The sequence below is a fragment of the Podarcis filfolensis genome (assembly GCF_964270895.1).
Source record: "Podarcis filfolensis genome assembly, chromosome: Z".
Classification (NCBI taxonomy): domain Eukaryota; kingdom Metazoa; phylum Chordata; class Lepidosauria; order Squamata; family Lacertidae; genus Podarcis; species Podarcis filfolensis.
In genome coordinates, this window is record NC_139617.1 from 721910 (window position 1) to 744630 (window position 22721).

At 45.9% G+C, this 22721-nt stretch overlaps 1 protein-coding gene across 1 annotated transcript in view; it reads left to right on the forward strand.

Moving 5' to 3' along the window:
* SLC9A6 (solute carrier family 9 member A6) overlaps positions 1 to 22721 on the forward strand; it is a 59460-nt gene that overhangs the window by 22858 nt on the left and 13881 nt on the right. The window contains 6 exon segments of the mRNA XM_083595390.1: positions 1692 to 1797; positions 2611 to 2752; positions 12300 to 12405; positions 13352 to 13440; positions 14156 to 14269; positions 16414 to 16525. Coding sequence (XP_083451516.1) covers positions 1692 to 1797; positions 2611 to 2752; positions 12300 to 12405; positions 13352 to 13440; positions 14156 to 14269; positions 16414 to 16525 — 669 coding nt within the window.

Genomic DNA, 22721 nt, shown 5'->3' on the forward strand with positions numbered 1-22721 from the left:
CCATAAGGCGCATCTAGTTTTTAGAGGGGGAAATCAAGGAAAAAAATCTTATTCCCCGCCCCCCAGCCCCAAAGAACAAAGAAGCCGAGACATTGAGCGGGATCCATCCTGCTGGCTGTCTTGGCTTCCTCTTTAGCCGCGCACAACCTCTCCAGCCAGGAGAGGCTGCGCGGGGCTAAAGTAGCCATAGCCGCGTGCAGCCTCTCCCTGCCGGAGGGGCTGCACGCAGCTATCTCTGAAGCCTTCGGAGCGCAGCACGAGTTCGGGTTCCTTTTGCTGAAGCCAGGAGAGTCTTGCTCTACCGGCTTCAGCAAAAGGAACCTGAAGCCTCCGTAACGCAGCGGGAACTCGCGCTGCGCTCCGAAGGCCTTCAGGCGGCTGTCCCTGAAGCCTGGAGAGCAAGAAGGGTCGGTGCGCACCGACGCCTCTCGCTCTCCAGGCTTCAGCGAAAGCAACGCGAAGCCTCCAGAGCGCAGAGGGAGCGTTCCCTCCACACTTCGGAGGCTTAGCGTTGCTATCGCTGAAGCCAAGGAGCCCGCATTCACTCCATAGGATGCACACACATTTCCCCTCAATTTTTTGAGGGGAAAAAGTGTATCCTATAGAGCAAAAAATATGTGAGACTTGCCTCAGCCTGTGTGAGCTCTCTGTAGTGAAATTGAATCCCTTAAACATATTTGGGTGCACATATTGGCTTTGCTAGGTGATATAAACTAAGTTGAGATGCCTAAGTCTGTATTTTTCCATGTATAAGACGACCCCTGTTTTTTGAGCCCAAAATCAAGAAATAATTAATTGCAACAGTCTGTGTATAAGACAACCCCCAATTTTAAACTTTAAAAATTTTGGGAGAAATATAGTCTTATACATACTTCATCACTAAAGAAAATGTACTTGAGCATGCGCTTAGGAAGGAGTGTTTCAGACAACTGGCTGTACAAGTAATGGGGAGAACTTTAGAAAATACATACATACATACATACATACATACATACATACATACATAAAGTAACTGTACTTCTGAAGTAATCCTAACATAACAAATATCTTAGCAGTGGATTTATAATGTGAGGAGTCAGTCATCTTTGAGGGAAGATCTGGCTTTTTTCATGAGAAAGAAAGACCATATAGAGAACAGCCAACCTAGTATATGAGTTAGGAACTGGCATGAGTTAGAAGCCCCCAGTTCAAATTACTGGAATGCCAGGAGGCAGTATGGTGTGGCGGCATCAAGGCTAGAACTGGAGAGATCTGGGTTCAAATTCCAACACAGCCATAAAATTCAGTGATTGACCTGGGAGCATTACCCCTCTGTTTGTCTGATCTATATCACCACCTTGTTGTGAGGGTAAAATGGGAGAAAAACTAGAACAATGTACTCCTGAGCTATTGGGATATAAATGTGATGAAATAAGCCTCCACATCTACAACATGGGCAAAACAATACTGGCATCTCTACATTGAAGGGTTGCTGTCAGTATGTCTGAGATAATTCATACAAAGAGCTATGAGTAGTTTACTTAGATGAATGATTATGATAAACACAGGAAATGAAAAAGGCCCAGAAGAAACCCTTATGAAATAAATTTAGAATGATTGTCTCAGGGTGCTGGTAACAATACAGAATTCTTGCAAGAGCCCGTTGGTCTGAATTTCATTTTTCAACTTTCCTTTATTGTTTTCTTGGACAGTGACCGTACTTGCCATTTTCCACGAGCTTCAGGTGGATGTTGAACTGTATGCCCTTCTGTTTGGCGAAAGTGTCCTCAATGATGCCGTTGCCATTGTCCTGTCTTCGTAAGTTCTCTGTCGTCTTTCTCAAGGTTTAAGTAAGCGACATTTCACATGAGGCACTACGGATGTCATCTGGGAAGCCTCCATGCCAGCAGTAGGTGCCTCTAGGAACACAGAGTGCTGGCAAGGAAGCTGTAATTGGGAGGAACTGTAAGCGGTGTAAAAAGGGAAGCTACCTCCAAACCAAGGCATTGCTTGTTTTCAAAGGAACAACCCATTGTTTGTGTCCATTATAAGGTGAGCCTTGCTGGATCAGACCAAAGTCCATCTAGTCCAGCAACCTGATAGCGCCAGGATGCCCACGCTCAGAGTGTGTGGTTAACATGCTGTGGCTCCCCAGTAAATGGCATTCAGAGGTGTGCTGCTTCTGGACACAGTGGAGGCAGCAGTGCTTCTGAATGGCCGTTGCCAGAAACCACAGGAGGGAGAGGGCTCTTCTGCTCGAACCCAGCCTGCGCGCTTCCTACAGGCATATGGCTGGCCACCGTGAAGGTAGATGGGCCTGATCCAGCAGGTGCTTCTTGTGTTCTTATGACCTCGGGGTTTTATATTCCTGTCAAAACTAGACACCCAAATTCCCCTGCATTCTCACCTGCACCCCTTTGATTGGAAAGGCAGCCAAGCATTCTCATGCACCTGTGCTTAGGTTAATGACTTTCCTTGCTCATAATATTTAAGACGCTGTTCTCTGCTGTGGACTGCTTCAGTTGCCCTGATGTTGAACGGGACTTTCCTGTTGCACACAGCTGCCCTGCAATGCATCTGATATCCAGCAAGGTATGCTAATAAGAAACCTTTGTGTATGTTTGCATCCAGCTCGATTGTAGCCTACCAACCAGCAGGGGACAACAGCCACACTTTTGATTTAACGGCAATGTTCAAGTCCATTGGGATTTTCCTGGGGATCTTCAGCGGATCATTTGCCATGGGAGCAGCTACTGGAGTTGTGACTGCTTTGATATCCTTTAAGTTCAATGAGTGTTGCTTGGCTTTCTAACTGCTTCATGTCTGTCAGGGAACTGCCATCAGTGCCGGAGGGAGAGAGCAAGCCAGAGGGATTCCAGAGAGTGTCCAGGGATCGGGAGAAGCAGCCCATCTTCTGGGGAAGAGAATCAGCGTAGCACCAGTGGAGAAGGGGGGCAGATGGGGGAAGCGGCGAGGCGGTCCCATGACCCCTTGCCTGGGACCAGCGGGGAGAGTAGGGGTCCTCCGTTGCCCACGCCCTCCTTGTGCAGAAGGCTTTCGCGCAGAGAGAGTAGGAGGAGACTAGGCGTCAAAGAGCTTCTTTGCTGGAAGAAGTTTAAGAAACGCCCACTGACGGATTCTGCCAGCGATTGAGACAGCCACGGGTGAGTGGCTGTCCGGATAGAAAAGGTTCACTTTGGCAACCCAGCCAGGTGTTTGCACCCAGCCGGGGAGATAAGCACCGGCTTACGCACGAGCAACCCCTAGAACCATTACAATGTCTCTGCAAATTCGAACCATTTTTCTTCAGCATAATACAAGGGTGTGTAACTTTGGGAGAAGCAGGTGTAGTTCTAAACGCTTGTTTTTTGTTTTTTTTAGTTTTTTTTTATTTGTTTTTTTTAATATTTTATTAAGGGTTTTCTTGTTTTACAGTGTAAGTGTAATGCCTCGTATTTTTTTTTTCTTCCATGTAACAATTTTACAAATCTGTTTCATTTGATGAGGCATTAGGGAGAGAAGAAAAGAAAAGAAAAAAAAGGAAAGGGGGTGGAGGGAGGGGAGATGGATGGGGGTGGGGTCGGGTAGCGGTGTTTCTGTTATGCTTAATGTATGTAGAGTTTGGTGTCAGCGTGCTTGTGTTGTTCACTTGTGTTCCTTTGGTGGTGAGAGAGGTTGGGGTTGGCCTAGGGTGTGATTGTTTGTTTGTGATTGGCTGTGGTGATCTTTGTTTTCGTGTGTGAGTGAGGTGGGTGGGTGTTTTGGATCAGGTTAGCCATATTGATTTGTATGCTGTTGGTGGATTATTGTCGTTGTCCTGTTGGGCTGTGTATGTGATAAAGGGGAGCCATACCGGGGTGAAGGTGTCTTCTTCTGTTTGTCCCCGTGTCAGTTTCAGTTTATTAGTTAATTTTTCTAGTAGGGCTGTTTCCCATACTATTTGGTACCATTGGTCCATGCTTACTCCTGACAGGTCTCTCCAGTGTCTGGTTATGGTGTTTCTGGCTGCTGAAAGTAGGTGGGTTATGAGTTCTTTGTGGTGTAAATGGGCATTGTTGTCTTGGAAGATGTTTAGTAGGGCCAATTCTGGGGTGACGTCTAATACTTGTTTAGTTATTTTACATATTTCTTGTATGGCTGTTGTCCAGAATAGTTGGATTTTGGGACACTCCCACCACATGTGGAGGTATGTGCCTGTGGAGGTGCACCCTCTCCAGCATTTTGGTGAGGTTCCTGGGTGTATTAGCGCTAGTTTTCTTGGTGTTAGGTACCACCTGTAGGTGAGTTTCAGTGTGAGTTCTTTTCTTTTCATTGATATGGATTTAAAGGGGGGTTTAGACCACATTCTGGTCCATTGAGTGGGGTTAATCTCATAGCCTATGTCATTCTCCCATTGTTTTTTGATTGCGTCTAGGGGATTTGCGGGGTTTTGGAGTAGTATTTTGTATATTGCGGATACCGTCCCTTTACCGTTTCCCTTTGTTGTTAGGAGGAGGTTTTCAAAGGTTGTCAGGGGTCTAGTTGCTGCTGATTTTACTGTTGGGTTGTTTAAGAGGGCATGTAGTTGGTGTTGTGTTAACCAGGGCATTTGGGTGTCTTCTAGTTTGTCTTGTATTTCTTGTGTTGACAAGGGTTTGTTATTTTTATAAAAGTCTATTAGGCGATATAAGCCTTTGGTTCGCCAGGTTTTTATCTGGAGGTTTTGTGCTGCATGGTGGAATAATGGGTGGTACGCCAGGGGGATTAGTGGGGATGGGGTTGGGGATAGTTTGCCTATTTGTGTTTTCCATGCTTTGAGCATGGTCTGTGTGTACCTGTTAAGTGTTGTGGGAATTTTCTTTAGTTTGTTTGGGAGGAGTGGGTATGTTGTGGTGCAGGTATTTTCAATTGTGTCCCTCTCTAGGTGTACCCATTGTTTTGTCTCATCTTCTAGTATGTATGGGATTATATGGCGTATTTGGTTGGCAATGTAATATGCTTCTATGTTGGGGATTCCCCATCCTCCTTCTGAGGTGGGGAGGTGCAGGTATTTGGGGCTTATTCTTGGTTTTTTATGTGAGAAGATGAAAGAGTGTAGTTTTCTCTGCCAACTGCGGAGTTGGGTTGAGGGGATCCAGATTGGGAGGGTTTGGAATAGGTAGGTTAGTTTTGGGAGTGTGATCATTTTGATCATGGCTGTTTTGTCTGAGAGAGTGAAATTCATGTTATTCCATCTCTTTAGGTCTTTGTTAATTTGTCGCCACAGGGGCTTGTAGTTGTGGAGGTACAGTTTATTGAGGTTTCTGGTTATTTGTACCCCTAGGTATCTGAACTTGGTGTGGCAGAGTTTTATTTTGGTGACCTTCGTGAGTTCTTTTTGGGTGTGAGGAGGGGTGTTGAAGCACATAGCTTCTGACTTTGTAAAATTTACCTGTAGGCCCGACACCATTGCAAATGTGTTGAGTTCTCTGATTAGGGAGGTTGCTGTGCTTATGGGGTCTGGTGTTGTGACCATTAGGTCATCTGCAAAGAGCCCTAATTTATAGGTTCTGCCTTTTATTTCCACTCCCTTGATGTCTGTGGCTGCTCGGATGCGGATTGCTAAGGGTTCCAGAGCCAGGATAAATAAGAAGGGAGACAGTGGGCATCCTTGTTTCGTGCCTCTTTGGATAGCTATAGTATTAGAATCCATATTGTTAGTTCTGCATTTTGCTGAGGCTTGGGAGTATATTTGTTTGAGGGTTTGTAGGAAGTTGGGGCCAAATTTCATGTTAGTTAGTACTGCTAATATGTATTTCCACTCTAAGCAATCAAAGGCTTTGAGGATGTCTAGGGACATAATTGTCAATGGGAGTTTAGTTGCCTTGCTGTGTTCGATCAGGTTCAGTAGTTTCCTGATGGGGTCTGTTATATTGCGGCCAGGGACAAAGCCAGTCTGGTCTGGGGCTATTAACTTGTGTAGGAAGATTTTTAGGCGGTTGGCCAAGATTGATGTGAATATCTTGTAGTCTTGGTTTATTAATGAGATTGGGCGGTATGATTCTACTTTGAGGCTGTCTTTTAGTGGTTTTGGGATGGAGACTATTTTGGAGTGGGTCCAGGTTTTGGGGATGGGGCCCCCTTTTATGATGTCGTTGAATAGGCGGGTCATGTAGGGCATCAAGGGTTCTTTGAATTTCCTATAGAATTCTGCTGTGAAGCCGTCTGGGCCTGGGGCTTTGTGTGGTTTCAGGTTTTTGAGGACCACTTCTATTTCCTCTGGGGTGATAGGGCTGTCCATGAATTCCTGTTCCTCATCAGTTAGGGTAGGCATGGTCAGTCCTGCTAGAAATGTTCTGATTTCCTTCTCTGGTGGGTTATGGGAGGTGTATAGGTTGGAGTAGAATTCTGCAAATTCTGAGGATATTTCTTCAGGGGAGAATGTTATGTTGCCGTCTTTTTTGGTGATGCAGTGTATTCTTGTTTTGAGTGCTTTTTTCCTACATCTATTTGCTAGTAATCTGGAGTTTTTCCCTCCATATTCATAGAAACGTTGTTTAGAATATAGAATGTTGATCATTGTTTTGTTAATTTCTAGGGAGTCTAGTTCTCTCCTTTTTTGTTCTATAAGTTTGAGGAGTTTTTTAGATCCTGTTTGTTTGTAGCGTGTTGAGAGGGCTGTGATGTCTTGTTCTATTTTGCTAATTTTTGAGGAGGTTTGTTTTTTAAGGGATGTTTTCTCTTTTATGCAAGCTCCTCTGGTGACCGCTTTCATTGTGTCCCATAGGAGGGGGGTTGTTATATTGTCTACATCGTTTTCCTTGAAGTAGTTTTGGAGGGTTTTTGTGAGACTCTCTCTAATTTGTTTGTTTGTAGTTAGGATGGGACTGAAGGACCATGATGGGGTGGTTTGTGTTCCTTCTCCTATTTTAACGGTGACTTCTACTGGGGCATGACCTGTGATTTTAATGTTACCTATGTTTGTTGATTCCACTGAGGGGATCAGACCCTGTGTGAGCAGAATGCTGTCCAGTCTGGACACTGTATCGTGACGTCCCGATTGGAATGTATGGCTGATGTCTCCCGGGTTTTGCTCACCCCAAATGTCATAGAGACCCCTGTTTTTTAGCATTTTTAGTAACTTGTAGGAGTTCCTAGTTGTTGGGGGTTTCCTTCGGAGGAAGGTTGCCCATGGGGTTGTAGGGTGGATGTCTTTCAGGGATATACCTTTCATATTTAGATTGAGGTCCCCTCCTAGGATTGCTTCCCCTTCAGAGAAGGAGACGAATTTGTTTAGTGTCTTCTGGAAGAATTCTAATTGTTTCGCGTTTGGGGCATATATGGAGCCGATTGTCAGTTTGATTTTGCCATCTAGTGTCCCTTTAACGAAAATGAATCTCCCTTTTTTGTCCTTGAGGACTGTTGTGGCAGTGAAGTTCAGGTCTCTACTGAGTATTATGGCTACACCGCGAGCTTTCCCTGAGCCTCGTGCGACCCACTGTTGACTGAAGCGGGGGTCGCTCAGGAGTTTGCTGCCTTTGGGTGGGTTGTGTATTTCTTGTAGGAAGGTGATATGTGGTTTCATGGTGTTTATGTATGAGGTGATGCGTTTTCTTTTGATGGGGTTTCCCAGCCCCCTCACGTTTAATGTAATTGCTTTTAGGTTAGCCATCTTGCTTATCTATTATGTGGGGCGATTCCCTGCCAACCCGTTCGGGTTGTCTTGTGTCTCTCTCTTCGTGTTGTTTAAAGAACCAGTGGGGTTGCGCTGACCTAGGGTGTGGTGGGTGGAGGGCTAATGGGATTAGAGTAAGATTTGGGTTAAAGAGTAGGGGGTAAGTTGTAGAGAGTTTCCTATATGTAGTCATATAGGTGTTTGTTTGGGGTATTTTAGACCATCTGGCATTTAGCCGGTTGGTCCTAGGTCTCAGCTGGTGTGGAAGGCCGTGTTCAAGGACAGGCCATCCCCCCTGTTGTTTGCGATAGGGGGAGATCAGTGAGACAGTGTGAAGTGACTTTGTAACGTCGTTGTCAAGTATAAGGTTCATAAGCAATGTTGCCAATGTTTTGAGCAACATTGTTGGTGTGTTGGGGTGGGGATGTGGGTGCTGGTACGCTCTGGTGCCACCATAGTGCTGGTTGATTTTATCAGATTTTAGCCTGATTGTGGGTTGTGTTATTAAGGTTGGAGGAGTTGTTTTTCCTTAGTATGGAGATGTTGAAGGTGTGGGTGATGGGGAATGTGGTTGAGGTCGTCTGGACTGGTGTTGGGGTGGGGATTTCTGTGGGGGTGCGGCGCTGGGGGGGATGTTGATGGTGTTAACTAAATCTATGTTTTGGGGGGGGGAGAGAGAGGGGGAACGGGGGGGGGGGAATCACCAGTCCTTCAGTTTGTGGTTTCTTCCTGGTTGCTTCATTCAGCTGCGGTTGTTGCTGTTGTAGGGTTGTCCATCTGCGATGAATTGGTTTGGTTAATCTTGGTCTGGTTTCTTGTGTCGTATGGCCGGCGGGACGGTTCTGAGCATGATGCTTGTCTGTATTGGTTTGCGTTGTTGTGCCGCTTCTGTTGTCTCTTTTTCTTCTGTACCGTCGTCCAGTTGTTTGCTGTTGTTTCCTCGTGGTTGGGGCTGTCACTTGGTGGGTTTGTCGGTTGCCATTCCGGTGGGAGGTCGAGTTCAAGGTTCTTTAGTAGTTGCAGGGCCTCAGGTATGTTGGTAGCCATGTGTTGTGTTGTATTGGTTGTTACAATGAGGCGGAAGGGGAAGCCCCATCGGTATTTGATCCCTGCTTGTTGGAGACGCTGGGTGCATGGGCGCAGGCTTTTCCTCCGGTTTAGGGTATCCTGAGATAGGTCCTGTAGGGCCAGAATGGGGGTTTCTCCATATCAAAGGTTGGTTGAGTTTCTGAGGTTGTTCCATACCTCTTCCTTCTTTTTGTAGCGTGTGAAGCATACAATGATGTCTCTTGGGGGGGCGCTGGGTTTTGGCATAGGTTTTAGGGCTCTGTGAGCCCTCTCCAAGTCATCTACCTCAGGTTTCAGGCTTGGGATTGTGTTTTTCAGCCAGCGTATAATTAGGTCTGCTGGGCTTTTCTCCTCTGTTTTTTCAGGAAAGTTGCGGAAGCGGATGTTACAACGTCTATTGCGGTCTTCAAGGTCGGCTTGCTTAATTTTCATCTCTCTGTGTTCTGCTTCCATTTGGTTTACCAGTTCGTCCAGTTTCTTGTTCACACGTGCGTTCTCCTCCCGGTATTGCTCTATTCTTTCTTGCATTTGGTTCTTGTTCTCTAGAGCTTCCACTTTGGAGGTTAGATTGTTGATTAGTACCTGCATGGGAGCCATTGTGGCCTTCAGTGATTCTTCTAATCGTGCTTCTAATCTTGCTTCCATTTCCCTCAGATCTCGTTTCGTTACTGGGTGGTCATCATCTTGAAGGGGAGTTACGGTATTAGCATTGTTTGCCATCTCCCTGGTTGATGTCATCTCAGTCTCCCTAATGGTTTTGGTTTGAGGTTGGCTTGGCATCCTCTTGGAGTGGGGCGTGTGGTGGTTAGGAGTTGTGGCAGTGGTGATTCCTGGGTATTGTTGGGTTGCTGGGCTGATCAGGCGCTGCTGGCTGGTGGCTTTTACAGAGCGTTTGGATTAGGTGGTCATGGGGGGGGCAGGTAAGCAGAGATGGATAGACTAATGGACAGACAGTTCATATAAAGGGGGGGGTTAGCAGGTAGAGATACAAGAGATTAGAGGGGTGGGGCCAGGGGAAATATGTGTTTAGGAGGGGGTTGTATATACCCAAAAGGGGTATTGGGGTCCAGTTAAGGTGGAAGTTGGGGTTGGGAGTGCGCTCAGAAATAGAGACAGACAAATAGGCTATATGTAAAGGGTGGAGGGAGAAAAAGGAAGAAGAAGAAGTAAAGAAGAAGGGGGGAGACGGAGGGGGGAGAGGGGGGATTGGAGTGAAAGGTGGGATAAAAGGAAAAAATAAGGGGGGTGAAGGGAGAGAGAGAGGAGAGCAAAAAGGGAGAGAGAAATAAACGGGGGGGGGGAGAGTATCAATAGCAATAGTAGTGATATGGAGGAAATTTGTGTTTTAAAAGAGAGTGGTGGTCGTAGCTGGGGGCCAAAGGTTCCCCCCTCAAGAACAAGCTAACAAATAGAATAGAAAGGGCTTTAAAAAGGGGGGGGAATTGTGTGTGTGTGTTGTTTTTTTAAAAAACAACCTATTTCCCCCTAATTACTATTATTATTTTTTGTTTGTAAAAAAGTAAGGGTGGCTGCTGCAGCAGTGGCCCCTCTTTTAAAAAGAGAAGTGATAAAAGTAGGTATATGGCGGGGGGGGGGATAAAAAAGAATTATTTTTTTTTTAAAAAAAAGGGGAGAGGGGGAGGAAGGGGTTAAAAAAAGGGATTTAAGAAAAGAAAAAAAAGGGTAGTTTCTTCCTTTCTGCGATCTTTGTCATGCGGCTTTCCTCTGTTTTCCTTGCCGCTGGAGGCTGCAGTCGGCTCAGCCACGTGTTTTTCCGGAGCCTTTTTTCTGCTCACCTACGTCTCCTCTTCTTTCCCGTAGGCACAGATGGGGGCAGCAGCGGTAAAGTTGGGGCTCTTTTTCCTTTCTTTCTTTCTTTCTTTTTCTTCCTCTTTCCCCCCTTTCCTCTTTGCCTTAGCTTCACTGTCCTCCTGGTTTTGGAGCTCCTCTCGGCTGTTGGGGGGGGGTCGGGTGCCTTACTGGCTCAATCAAGGTTGTGGGGGGGTGTTTTGGCTCCTTTGATAGACGCCCCGGGCACCCCCAATTCCTCTCCGCTGGCAGTGCTGGCGGCAGCAGTCCTGGGAGTCCCAGAGTCGGCCAGACAGAGCCTTTTACTCAGGCTGGCTTCAGGAGCTCTTTTCTGCTGTTGCAGCCGCCATGCTGCCTCACCGGAAGTCCCCCGTTCTAAACGCTTGTTAACAGCTTGGCTGAAAGATGCAAAAAGAACAACTCCACAGATAACTAAATGCGGAGAATGGTATGTGAAACTCTGGGATATTTCATGTGAACCACCCCGAGACCTTCGGGTATAGGGCGGTATAGAAATAATAATAATAATAATAATAATAATAATAATAATAATAATAATGATGATGATGATGATGATGATGCCTTAAATAAACTAGCCTGGGTCCTGCAGGTGAAACAGGCAGCACAAAATGGCATTCTGCTTAGAAAGGAATGGGCTTGCTTCCTCTAATCCTGGAATGGAAGATAAGATTATATACTAAGAGCTCTGTTTCCATTACAGTGGTACCTCAGGTTACATACGCTTCAGGTTACAGACTCCGCTAACCCAGAAATAGTACCTCGGGTTAAGAACTTTGCTTCAGGTTGAGAACAGAAATTGCACAGCAGCGGCAGCAGGAGGCCCCATTAGCTAAAGTGGTACCTCAGGTTAAGAACAGTTTCAGGTTAAGAACGGACCTCCAGAACGAATTAAGTACTTAACCCGAGGTACCACTGTATTATAGATATTGGTGGGGGAGGTAGTACATAAGGAAACACACGTTTGTATCCTTTTTTGTGTAACTTGAATTTTGGTGCCATTTTGAATCAAGATGGCAGACTGAAATGTGACTTTGCTCGCGTTTTGTCGTAGATCCAGCCATCTTCTGTGATATTGTCACCAAACTTGACACAAGGCTGTCTGAGGTGGGGATGGGGGTCTATGTTGCAGTTCAGGCGCCAGGCACCATTTTGGATCAAGATGGCAAACAAACTTGGTTTTGGTGTGACACTTCCCATTTTTTTGGCATAGGCTTGGCTGGCTCTTGAGATAAAACTCAGCGCCAAACCTCGTACAAGGGTTCCTGACAAGGGGATGGCAGACTTTGTCACCATTAGGATCCTGGACACCATTATGAATCAAGATGGCAGACCAGAACATCACTTGGCACATTTCTTGACATATGTTTGGCTTCCTCTTAAGATATCATCACCAAACTCGGCACAAGGGTTCTGGAGGAGGTGGTGGTGATCTTTGTCAATATTTGGACTCCAGGAGCCATTTTGAATGAAGCTGGTTTATTGAAATGGGACTTAGGTGTAACCACTTGATTTTTGGTGTGTTGGGTCCAAACTCAGAAATTACACTATCAGTTTGGGGGGGGGAAGGATTTTATTTTTTTGTTATTTCTAAAAGATACGGATGCTTCCTGCTAGCAAAGAATGAATCATCAGGGTAACAGTGCAAATAATCAACATGCATATATGACTGTCCTTTGGGGCCTGAATAATCAAATTGGGAGATTACTTGCTTCTTGCTCTATTTTCCACTGCTGAATATTTTCATCCGCAGAGGAGCCCACCTGTGTCTTTTCCTTAACCCCTCTGTCACGTCACCAAATTCACCAAACTCCGTGAGTTCCAGCTGCTGGAAACAGGCTTGTTTTTCCTGATGTCTTGGAGCACCTTTCTATTGGCTGAAGCTTGTGGCTTTACAGGTAAGCTATGGCTTGTCTGCTTGTCTGGGTGTGTTGGATTGCTTGGTGGGATGGATAACAGTTACAGAGTCTTAGAATCGGAACTGTGTAGAGTTGGAAGGGACCCCAAGGATCATCTAGTCCAACCCCCTGCAATGCAGAAATCTCAGCTAGATCATCCCTGACAGATGGCCATCCCTCTGCTTTAAAACATCCAAGGAAGGAGAGCCCACCACCTCCCAAGGGAGACTGTTCCACTGTTGAACAGATCGTACTGTCAGAAGTGTCTTCCTGATGTTTAGTCAGAATCTCCTTTTTTGTAACTTGAAGCCATTGGTTTGAGTCCTACCTTCTTGAACAGGAGAAAACAAGCTTGCTCCCTCTTCCATGGGACAGCCCTCAATATATTTGAAGATGGCTCTCATATCTCTTCTGAGTCTCCTCCAGGCCAAACATACCCAACTCCTTCAACCATTCCTCATAAGGCTCAGTTTCCAGACCCTGGATCATCTTGGTCGCCCTCCTCTGCACACCTTCCGGCTTGTCAATATTCTTCTTAAATAGTCAGATAAATGATCCCCTTGTTGTCAGTGAGGCAACTGAGGAATTTGTTGGACCTTATATTCCCGGCAGAGTTTGAATTCTATCAGATATTGAGGGAGCTGAAGTCTCCGATTACTATTATATATCTCCTTTTTCTAACATATTTGGTGTGGCACAGAAGCCTGCAGTGAAACAGGTGTATCCTCCCCCACCCCCTTAAACCAGCAATCAGACTCGAAGTAAGACAGCTTCTTGAGTTCCTGTGGTTCTGCGAACCCAGACCTGCCCAGTCATCTGTTTCTGTGCCATTCTTTATGGGAAAGAAGCTCTGTCCAACAGAACAGCCCATGTTTGCAGTACTGATTGAAACACATCTCAGTTCCATGTACTTTGTGACAGTTTTAATGTAATTCTCTGCCTCCAGGTGTTGTAGCTGTGCTGTTTTGTGGCATCACTCAGGCCCATTATACTTATAACAACTTGTCCACTGAGTCCCAGCACAGAACTAAACAGGTGAGTCCTCTGTCCCAGTGGTGACCTGTGGGTCCCGCTGCCCCTTCATCATCCAATTTCATTCTCCTTAATATGTTTTAAATGTTCTCTCCTCCGCACCAGCCATTTTCATAACCCATCAAAACACCAGACATCCAGTAGTTTGGGGAGGGGCTTATGGTTGCCTTTTCAGGTTTTTCTTTTTTAAATTATACTTTAAAACTTCTGTTCTGTTATAACATGCATCACTGCAATTCTTTTTAGTTTTTTGGTTGTGCTGACTGTGTATTGGGCATGCAATGGTTTACAGCATGGGTAGGCAAACAAAGGCCTGGGGGCCGGATCCAGCCCAATCGCCTTCTAAATCCAACCCCCGGATGGTCCGGAAATCAGTGTGTTTTTACATGAGTAGAATGTGTCCTTTTATTTAAAATGCACCTCTGGGTTATTTGTGGGGCATAGGAATTTGTTCATTTCTCCCCCCCCACAAGGTCTGAGGGACAATGGACCGGCCCCCCGCTGAAAAAGTTTGCTGACCCCTGGCTTACAGTAATCACAAACTATTGTGCCAGTAATCATAAACTCATCCTCTTTTTGCAATGTGTGCCCAAAGAAATTCGCTGCCCAGACATTTCACTTATGGACATACTTGGTGTTTTCTATACTATCTTGACATGTGTCACAGCTATGATTGATATTCCTTCTCTCTCCCTTGTGTGTGTGTGTTTTGCTTTAGTTGTTTGAGCTCCTCAATTTCTTGGCTGAAAACTTCATCTTCTCCTACATGGGCCTTACGCTGTTCACCTTCCAGAATCATGTGTTTAATCCAACGTTTGTAGTGGGAGCTTTTGTATCCTTTTATTCCAAAAGAGTAGAAGTTGCCTTTTGCCACCTCCCCAATCAACAGATATGAAATGGGGAGAAACCTCAGATATAAATAACAACAACATACGTTGCATAGGATAACAGAATGGAAAAGAAATGGGAAAGAGAGGTGGTGGGGACAGAGGCCCGCAGCCTGGGAGCATATCATTCCACCTTAAGCAAGAAATGATCAGTGTTTAACGGCTGTTGAGCGTTGCAAATTTTTGCAGCAGTTGTTAGAGGTCATTTCATAGGTGTATGTCACAAACTCTAGCACTTTCAACCGAACCTTTAGATTCCAGAGGCAAAGCTTGTGAAGAAGGTTTGGAGGCAGTAGGAAAGAGACGAGCGAGGGGGCACAGTGTGGCCTGCCCTGGAGAAAGGGACAAAAGCGTCTGATCTCCAGCCAAGCTGTACCCAGTGACCTTAAGTTGCTGGAGAGCAGATTTTGGATGAACACGAGGAAAAACTTGTTAATGGTCAGAGCAGATTGAGAACAGAGCCAGGGCCCTAGGGAGAGTGGGCAAGAGGAAGGAGAGGAAGGTACAGGGGAAGGAAGGAAGGAAGGAAGGAAGGAAGGAAGGAAGGAAGGAAGGAAGGAAGGAAATATTTGAGAGGATAAAGCAGCAGAGAGGAAAAGGTGGGGAAAGAGTGTGGGTTGAGGAGGGAAGGGGAAAGGCTCCCATTGGTACCCTGTGCCCAAGGTCTCCCCTAGAAGCCTTGAACTGGCCCTGATTTTGAACAGCTGGAGCCTTGTTGGCTCAAGGATGGGGATAATCATATACAGGGATAGTCTCTGTGTAGGAATACATGTGTACAGTGTAATGCAGGGATGTGTGACCTGTGGCACTCCAGTCATGGCTGGGCGCTAACCCCCACCCTTCCCGGCCACTGACCATGCTGACTGGGGCTGATGGGCATCCAATAACATCTGGAGGGTCGCAGATGTTCCTACCCCTGCTGTAGAGGAACCTATTGGGCTTGTTTGGTCCTCTTTGAATCTGTGGTTAGGACAGGTGCTGTGTGTGCTTGGCATATGGTAAATGCATTCATAAGAAACCTCTCATCAATGCATAACATACTTCTGATTTCTGGTGCACACATGTCTGTCCTTTGTAGAGATTACCTCCATTTGGGGGAATGTAAGATATGGTAGCCCAGGGGTGGCTCTCCCATTTTGCCACTTGAGGTGGGACAGGAATGCCCAGAATCAGCAGTGGGGGCCCCATAGACCTGCCTCTGGGGTGGGGGGGCTTATGCCACCTGAAACAGCAGCCTCACCCTTCCTAATGGCTGGGCTGACTGTGGTAGCCTTTAGATACCATGGCTAGAATCCAAAAAAACATGGTTAGCGCTGTGCACTAATAGGAATATTTAAGTCCAATCCTTTCCTCAGACGTAAGCTGTGTTTTGTTCACTGGAACCGTCTGCCTAGTGAGTATGAGTCTTAGATGCTCATTTCTCAAAAGGCCTTCCATGTACCCTTGTGCCAGACATGGGTGCTTTTAATACCCAGACTTTTAAAAGCAGCTTGAGCTGTAATAAGAGTGGTTTGCCTGTGGCACAGAGCGCTTGATGGAAGATCTGGGCATTGTGTCAAGAATTCAGCACGCTTAAAGCTTTCTGGGAAAAGCCATGGCTCAGTAGTGCAACACCTGCTCGGCATGCAGAAGGGTCCCCGGTTCAATTCCTTGCGTCCCCAGGTAGGGCTGGGAGAAATCCAGTGCCTGAATTCCTGGAGGGCGGCTGCTGGTAGGCAACATAACCTAGTGGCCTGATAAAAGGCAGTTTCCTATGTTCCCGTACTCAGAAGTGGTCCAATCAATGTTAGGTGGTATGGCTGAGATCTCTGAACAGATTGCTTCTCAGCAGTCAGGTTTTTTTGCAGTTTTGAAATTGCTAGTTTGGGATTCTCTGAAGGCTTTCTGAAGGCCACTGATTCTCCTTCTTGGCATGGTTATTTGTCACTGTTGGAATAAAAACTCTTCTTTCTTGTGCAGTAGGAACATTGGTAACCCACCATTTTTAGGGTTAAACGTAAACTTTAGTGTCAGCTATTGCATGATGCATTCTAATTTTCACAAACCTGTCAACAAGGGGGGGAAATCCTTAATATGTGCCCAAATCTAGCTGGCTGTATTCCTGGGGAGAGCTGCAAACATTTACCCTCTCTCTTTCCTGCTTAATTTGGGGAGAAGAAACAAGATCGGGACAAATTTCCAACATATGATGATGTTTGCTGGTGAGTAATCACCTCTTGGGGTGTTTCAAATCCATCCCTTCATAGATTATTTTCATAAGTACAAAGTCTGCTGAAAGAGACAAAGGATGGAACCTTTAGAGATGCCTTAGATTTTATCTTAGGGCAGTGATTGTCCTCCCTGATCAAAGGTCAGCCTCTGGTCCCCCAGGCCAGCCAGATGCCTCCAGGAAGCTGCAAGCGGGAAATGTCTGCAAAGAAGACAATTACTGGCTGTCATCAGAACCAAGATTGGGAGAATGCACATGAAAATGTTTTGAATACATGCTTAGTATTAATAGCAACCATTTTTGCTTCTTGCAGTGATTCAGCCATTTTTGCTTATTTTGTTTATACTTGCTCTTTCTCTTCCCTGCCCTGGCTTGCTTTCAACCAAAAATAAAAATAATACAAAAACAGCAACATGTGAAAGCAAAGTACAATTGACAACAGGGTGGATTTGATTTAAATCAAATTGATTTAAACTGTATTTTTCGCTCTATAGGACGCACTTTTTCCCCTCCAAAAATTAAGGGGAAATGTGTGTGCGTCCTATAGAGCGAATGCAGGCTGCGCGGCTAAGCCCAAAGCCAGAACAGGGAGATGGAGCGCTGCGGAGCGCTCCGTCTCGCTGTTCTAGCTTGGGGATGGCTGCGCGCAAAGCCTCTGCAGGGCAGCAGGGTGCCTTTGGAGCACAGCGGGACCTCGCACTGCGCTCCAAAGGCTTCAGGGATCTTTGAGGCTGGGGGGGGGGGGAAGCAGCGCTTTTTTTTACAGAAAGACTCATTCTTGCTGGTTTAATCTTAATAATGACAACCAGATGAAGGTTTCATTTTTGGAATAATAAATTTTCAGAGTAGTTTTTGCAGTTATATCAAAAATTACTGGTTTGGTTATACTATTAGAAATACATAGACAGATAATTATGAAATTATTGTGAGGTTTAATAAATTAACTGTTTATATTTGGACAACTTTTCTGCTGTACTTGATTGGAAGGAGAAAAACAATCATTTCCTTAATAACAATTTAAACAATTTATTTAACTAAAGCAATAACATGATAGCATATGTATCCATGTTTGTTAACTGATGTGGTTAAATGGTTTTTTTTTAAAAAAAACTGAGTTTTAGCATACATGAAAAACTTAAAACAAATCCTTCTTTCCTGTTGAATAGCCTTTGGACTAGAATGTAACTTAAAGAGAAAATCTTTAGAAAGGTTTTTTCTCCAAAAGCATTTTATTTAAAAATTCTGATATAAATCAATAAAAATTCCGATTTAAAAAAAATCCTATTTAATTTTTTTTTAATAAACCATTGATTTTTAGCCACCCTGATTGACAAATTTACAGTTAAAGTACAAATATATGGCCTGTTACGTTACATCGGCCTCGCCATCGGCTGTGGGGAGGACTGCAGGGCCTGCTCCCTTCCAAGGCCTCTTCCAACTGGCCCAGGGGGCGTGGCCCAGGCCCTTACTTGGAACAAACTTTGGGGGAAGTGTGGGAAGTTGTTCTGCCATTGCTTCCCAGTTCCAAGTGGTTAATGTCCTCAAATGTCCTCAAGCAGTCGGTGGCATTTTAAATTTTTATTTCTTTTTTCATTTTTTGCTTTGTTGGGGGTGGGTGGGTGTTATGGATATTCGGTTGGGGATTAATTTTAATATAATTGTTCTGTTTTTGTTTTTTGTTGTTTTATTGGTTGCTGTATAGTTTGCGTTTTGTTTTTAAGACCCCTTAAAATCAGGGCTGCCAGGGAGTGGGGCCCCAGCCAACAAGATGGCTGGGGCAAGTTCCACAAGGGGAGAGGCACTGGGACATCTGATCTTGGTGATCATGGGCAGGAGGAGGAGTTACGCTAAGACCAGACCATGTCATTACCGAGGAGGCAGGTTTAGTCGTTGTTTGAGGACTATCCCTGCCTCCGGTCTGTCTGGCCTTGACCGGATGGATACTGGAATCAACAAGGGAAACCCACATGACCTGAAGGTGTTGCTGTGTAGTGCTAGGTCAATGATTCATAAGACCACTGCCATCCATGGCTTGATCGTGGATGGAAGACTTGACCTGGCATGCATGACAGAGACTTGGTTGGATGAAGCAGATGGGCCTGTCCTTGCCGCTGCTTGTCCACCAGGTTTCTCTTACGCACAGCAATCCAGGCCTTGTCGGCGGGGAGGGGGGGTTGCAATGATTTTTAGGAAGTCACTAGTTTGCACCCGGCATCCTATTGGGAAGACCCAGTTTTCTGAGTGCATGTTCTGGAAGTTGGGCAATAGGGGCAGTACAGGATTCCTTTTGGTGTACCGACCTCCCCGCTGCACCAAGGATTCCCTGCCCGAGCTGCTTCAGGTTGTGGCGGATGTTCTCCTGGAGACACCTTGCTTGGTTGTCCTAGGGGATTTTAACATCCATGCCAACAGGACCTTACAAGGGGCCGCTCGGGACTTCATGGAAAGCATGGCCTCCACGGGGCTGTCCCTGAATAAGTCTGGCCCAACTCATAGCCGCGGACATGCCTTGGTGTTCACCTCTATGGATGTTGGTGATCTGACACTAAGTAAAAGTGAAACAAAAGAAGTGCCATGGTCAGATCACTTCCTGGTGCAACTGGACTTCTCCGCGACCCTTCCCCTCTGCAGGGAGGTGAGACCGATTTACATGGTCCGCCCCCGCTACTTAATGGATCCAAATGGTTTCCAGAGAGTGGTAGGGGATGCTTTATCCCATGTTGATGGCCTTTCAGCTGATTCCCTGGTGGCCCGCTGGAATGTGCAGTTAGACAGGACTATTGACTCTTTGGCTCCGAAGTGCCCTCTCCGATTGCATGGATCCCGACAGCCCCATGGTTTTCCATGGATCTGAGGGCAATGAAACTATCACTGAGACGGCTAGAGCGCCGGCGGCGGATAACTCATTCTGAATCTCACCGGACGCGGGTTAAAGCTCAATGTCGAGCCTACCAAGTGGCGATAGCAACGGCGAAGAAGACTTTCTTCACCGCCTCTATTGCATCTGCAGAAAATAGTAGCAGGAGACTCTTTCAGGTGGTTCACAATTTAATGGAACCACCTTTACCACCGGGGCCTTGTAAAGACCCCAAGATCTCCTGCAGATAAAGTCACTCATATTCGGAAGGAGGTAGACACCACCATGGGAGCAGGGCTGGGGTGGGAGAGTGCTAGAGCCCTGTCTGGTCAAGTTGCATGGAATCAGTTTCAATCTGGTACCTCTGAGGATGTGGACAGGCTGCTTGGACGCGTGAAACCAACCACCTGTCTCCTTGATCCTTGCCCATCCTGGCTAATAAAAGCAAGCCGGGAAGGGCTGGGCGTTGGGCTCTGCGGGGTGGTGAATGCTTCCCTCTGTGAGGGAACATTCCCAGATCCGCTGAAAGAGGCGGTCATTAAACCGCTTCTTTAAAAAAAACATCTTTAGATGCAGCCAATATGGCCAACTATCGCCCAGTCTCAAATCTTCCATTCTTGGGCAGGGTGATTGAGCAGGTGGTTGCTGAACAACTCCAGGCACGCCTGGAGGATGCGGACCATTTGGATCCCTTCCAATCGGGATTCAGGCCTCATCATGGGACTGAAACTGCCTTGGTCGCGCTGGTTGATGATCTCCAGTGGGCTAGGAACAAAGGTGAGAGCTGTTTCCTAGTTCTGCTGGATCTCTCAGCGGCTTTTGACACCATCGACCATAACATCCTTCTGGACCGTCTAGAGGGGCTGGGAGCTGGGGGCACTGTTATACAGTGGTTTCGCTCCTTCCTCCTGGGCCATGTTCAGAAAGTGGTGGTGGGGGATGAGTGTTCAGACCCCTGGGCCCTCACTTGTGGGGTGCCTCAGGGTTCCGTCCTCTCCCCCATGCTTTTTAACATCTATATGAAACCGCTGGGAGAGATCATCAGGGGGTTTGGACTGGGTGTCCATCAGTATGCAGATGATACCCAGCTCTACCTCTCTTTCAAATCAGAACCAGTGAAGGCGGTGAAGGTCCTGTGTGAGTGCCTGGAGGCAGTTGGAGGATGGATGGTGGCTAATAGATTGAGGTTGAATCCTGACAAGACAGAAGTACTGTTTTTGGGGAACGGGGCGGGCTGGTGTGGAGGACTCCCTGGTCATGAATGGGGTAACTGTACCCCTGAAGGACCAGATGCGCAGCCTGGGAGTCATTTTGGACATTCAGAAGACATCTTAAGGCAGCCCTGTTCAGGGAAGTTTTCAATGTGTGACATCTTAGTGTATTTTTGGTCTTTGTGGAAGCTGCCCAGAGTGGCTGGGGAAACCCAGCCAGATGGACGGGGTACAAATAAATTATTATTATTATTATTATTATTATTATTATTATTATTATTATTATTACTACATAATGAAGGCCTGCTGGAACAAATGAGCTTTTAATTGCTGACTGAATGCAGACCAAGTGAGAGAGAGCCAGATCTCCACAGGGAGGGCGTTTCATAGCAAAGGTGGTGGTGCCACTGAGAAGGCCCTGCTGTGTATAGTAGCCCTACTGGGCTATGCTCAACGAGGAAACCTTCAGCAGGGCCTTTCTTGCAGATGTCAAAACCTGGCTTGGGTAGTACTGCAGAAGGCACTCCTTCAAACACTTGGGTCCTAAGCTGTTTGGAATTGGTTTGTTGGTACCTATACTTTGAACTGGGCCTGGTTGCTCTCCTGCAGTGATTTCAAATTCAGTGTAAAATGATCCCATCTCACTGCAAGAGAGCAGCATTATGCGCTAGCTGCAAATGCTGGATCATCTTCAAGGGAAGCCAAACACTACAACAGTCTAACTCAGAGGTTGTTCCTAGAATGGCCATAGCTGGAGAAACAGCTGTAGCTCCGCATAGGTTGCATCCTTGTCACATGGGCCTGCAATAATAATATATAATAATAATTTATTATTTATACCCCATCCATCTGGCTGGGTTTCCCCAGCCACTCTGGGTGACTCCCAATTGAATATTAAAAACACAATACAGCAAGAAACACGAAAAACTTCCCTAAACAGGGCTGCCTTCAGATGTCTTTTGAAAGTAGGATAGTTGCTTATCAACATCTGGTGGGAGGGCGTTCCACAGGGTGGGCACCACCACCGAGAAGGCCCCCTGCCTGCTTCCCTGTAACCTCGCTCCTTGCAAGAGAGGGACCCCGGCGTCCGGGGTGGAGACGCTCCTTCAGGTCTACTGGGCCAAGGCCGTTGAGGGCTTTCAACGTCAGCACCAGTACTTTGAATTGTACTCAGACATGCAATGGCAGCTTGGAATCTAGGAAGTCCCCCCCACCCCCCCGAGTCCAGGCATCTCCCTTCTAGAAGATTGCCAGAACAAGCTGTCTTACCTAATTTTTGGACCTGAGAAGCACCAGCCCACAGATAATGCACCTTTTTCAAATTAATAATTTTTATTAAATTTTCAAATTGTACATTTCAAATTAAACATCTTTTATTATACCATACATTCACTGACTTCCCTCCCTCCCCTTCCAGGATTCATTTATCTTATCCAACATTCCTACATATTCTAATATATCTATCTAATTTAATTTTCCTATCTTACATCAGTTCAGAATATGTTATATTGTTGAGTTACTTTAATACTGCCAGCGTTTTTAACTGTGCACAATTATTTTCATTATACTCAACGAAAAGATACCACTCCTCTTTAAATATCTGTTCTTCTTGTTCTGTTATTCTACTTGTTAGACCTGCCAATTCTGCATATTCTGTCATCTTCAGTTGCCAATTCTCTTTCTTTTGTGTCAATCAAAATTTTGTGTTTAGAAATACCCCTTTTCCATTCCTTGAGGCAACTTGGTTTGTCAATAATCGGGATCGGTTGAAATAAAAGCAGCATTTTGGGGAGCACATTCATTTTGATAGCTCAAATTCTCCCTAGTAGGGAAAGTTTAATCCTTCCCCAAATCTCTACTCTTTTTAAATCTCTTTCCATAGTTTAATGTAGTTATCTTGAAATAAGTCAAGATTCCTCACCGTCGACCAGACACCTAGATGTTTTCAGGCCACTCTCCATTTCCACAGGCAAAGCATCTTATCTGGGTTCAGCTTCAGTTTTATTAGCCATCCTCCATCCCTGCTTTCAGGCACCCAAACAGTAATTGTACAGCTGTTCCTGATGCAGATGAAATGGAGAGAGAGGATTTTGCCCTGTCCCCTATATTTATCTTTGCAT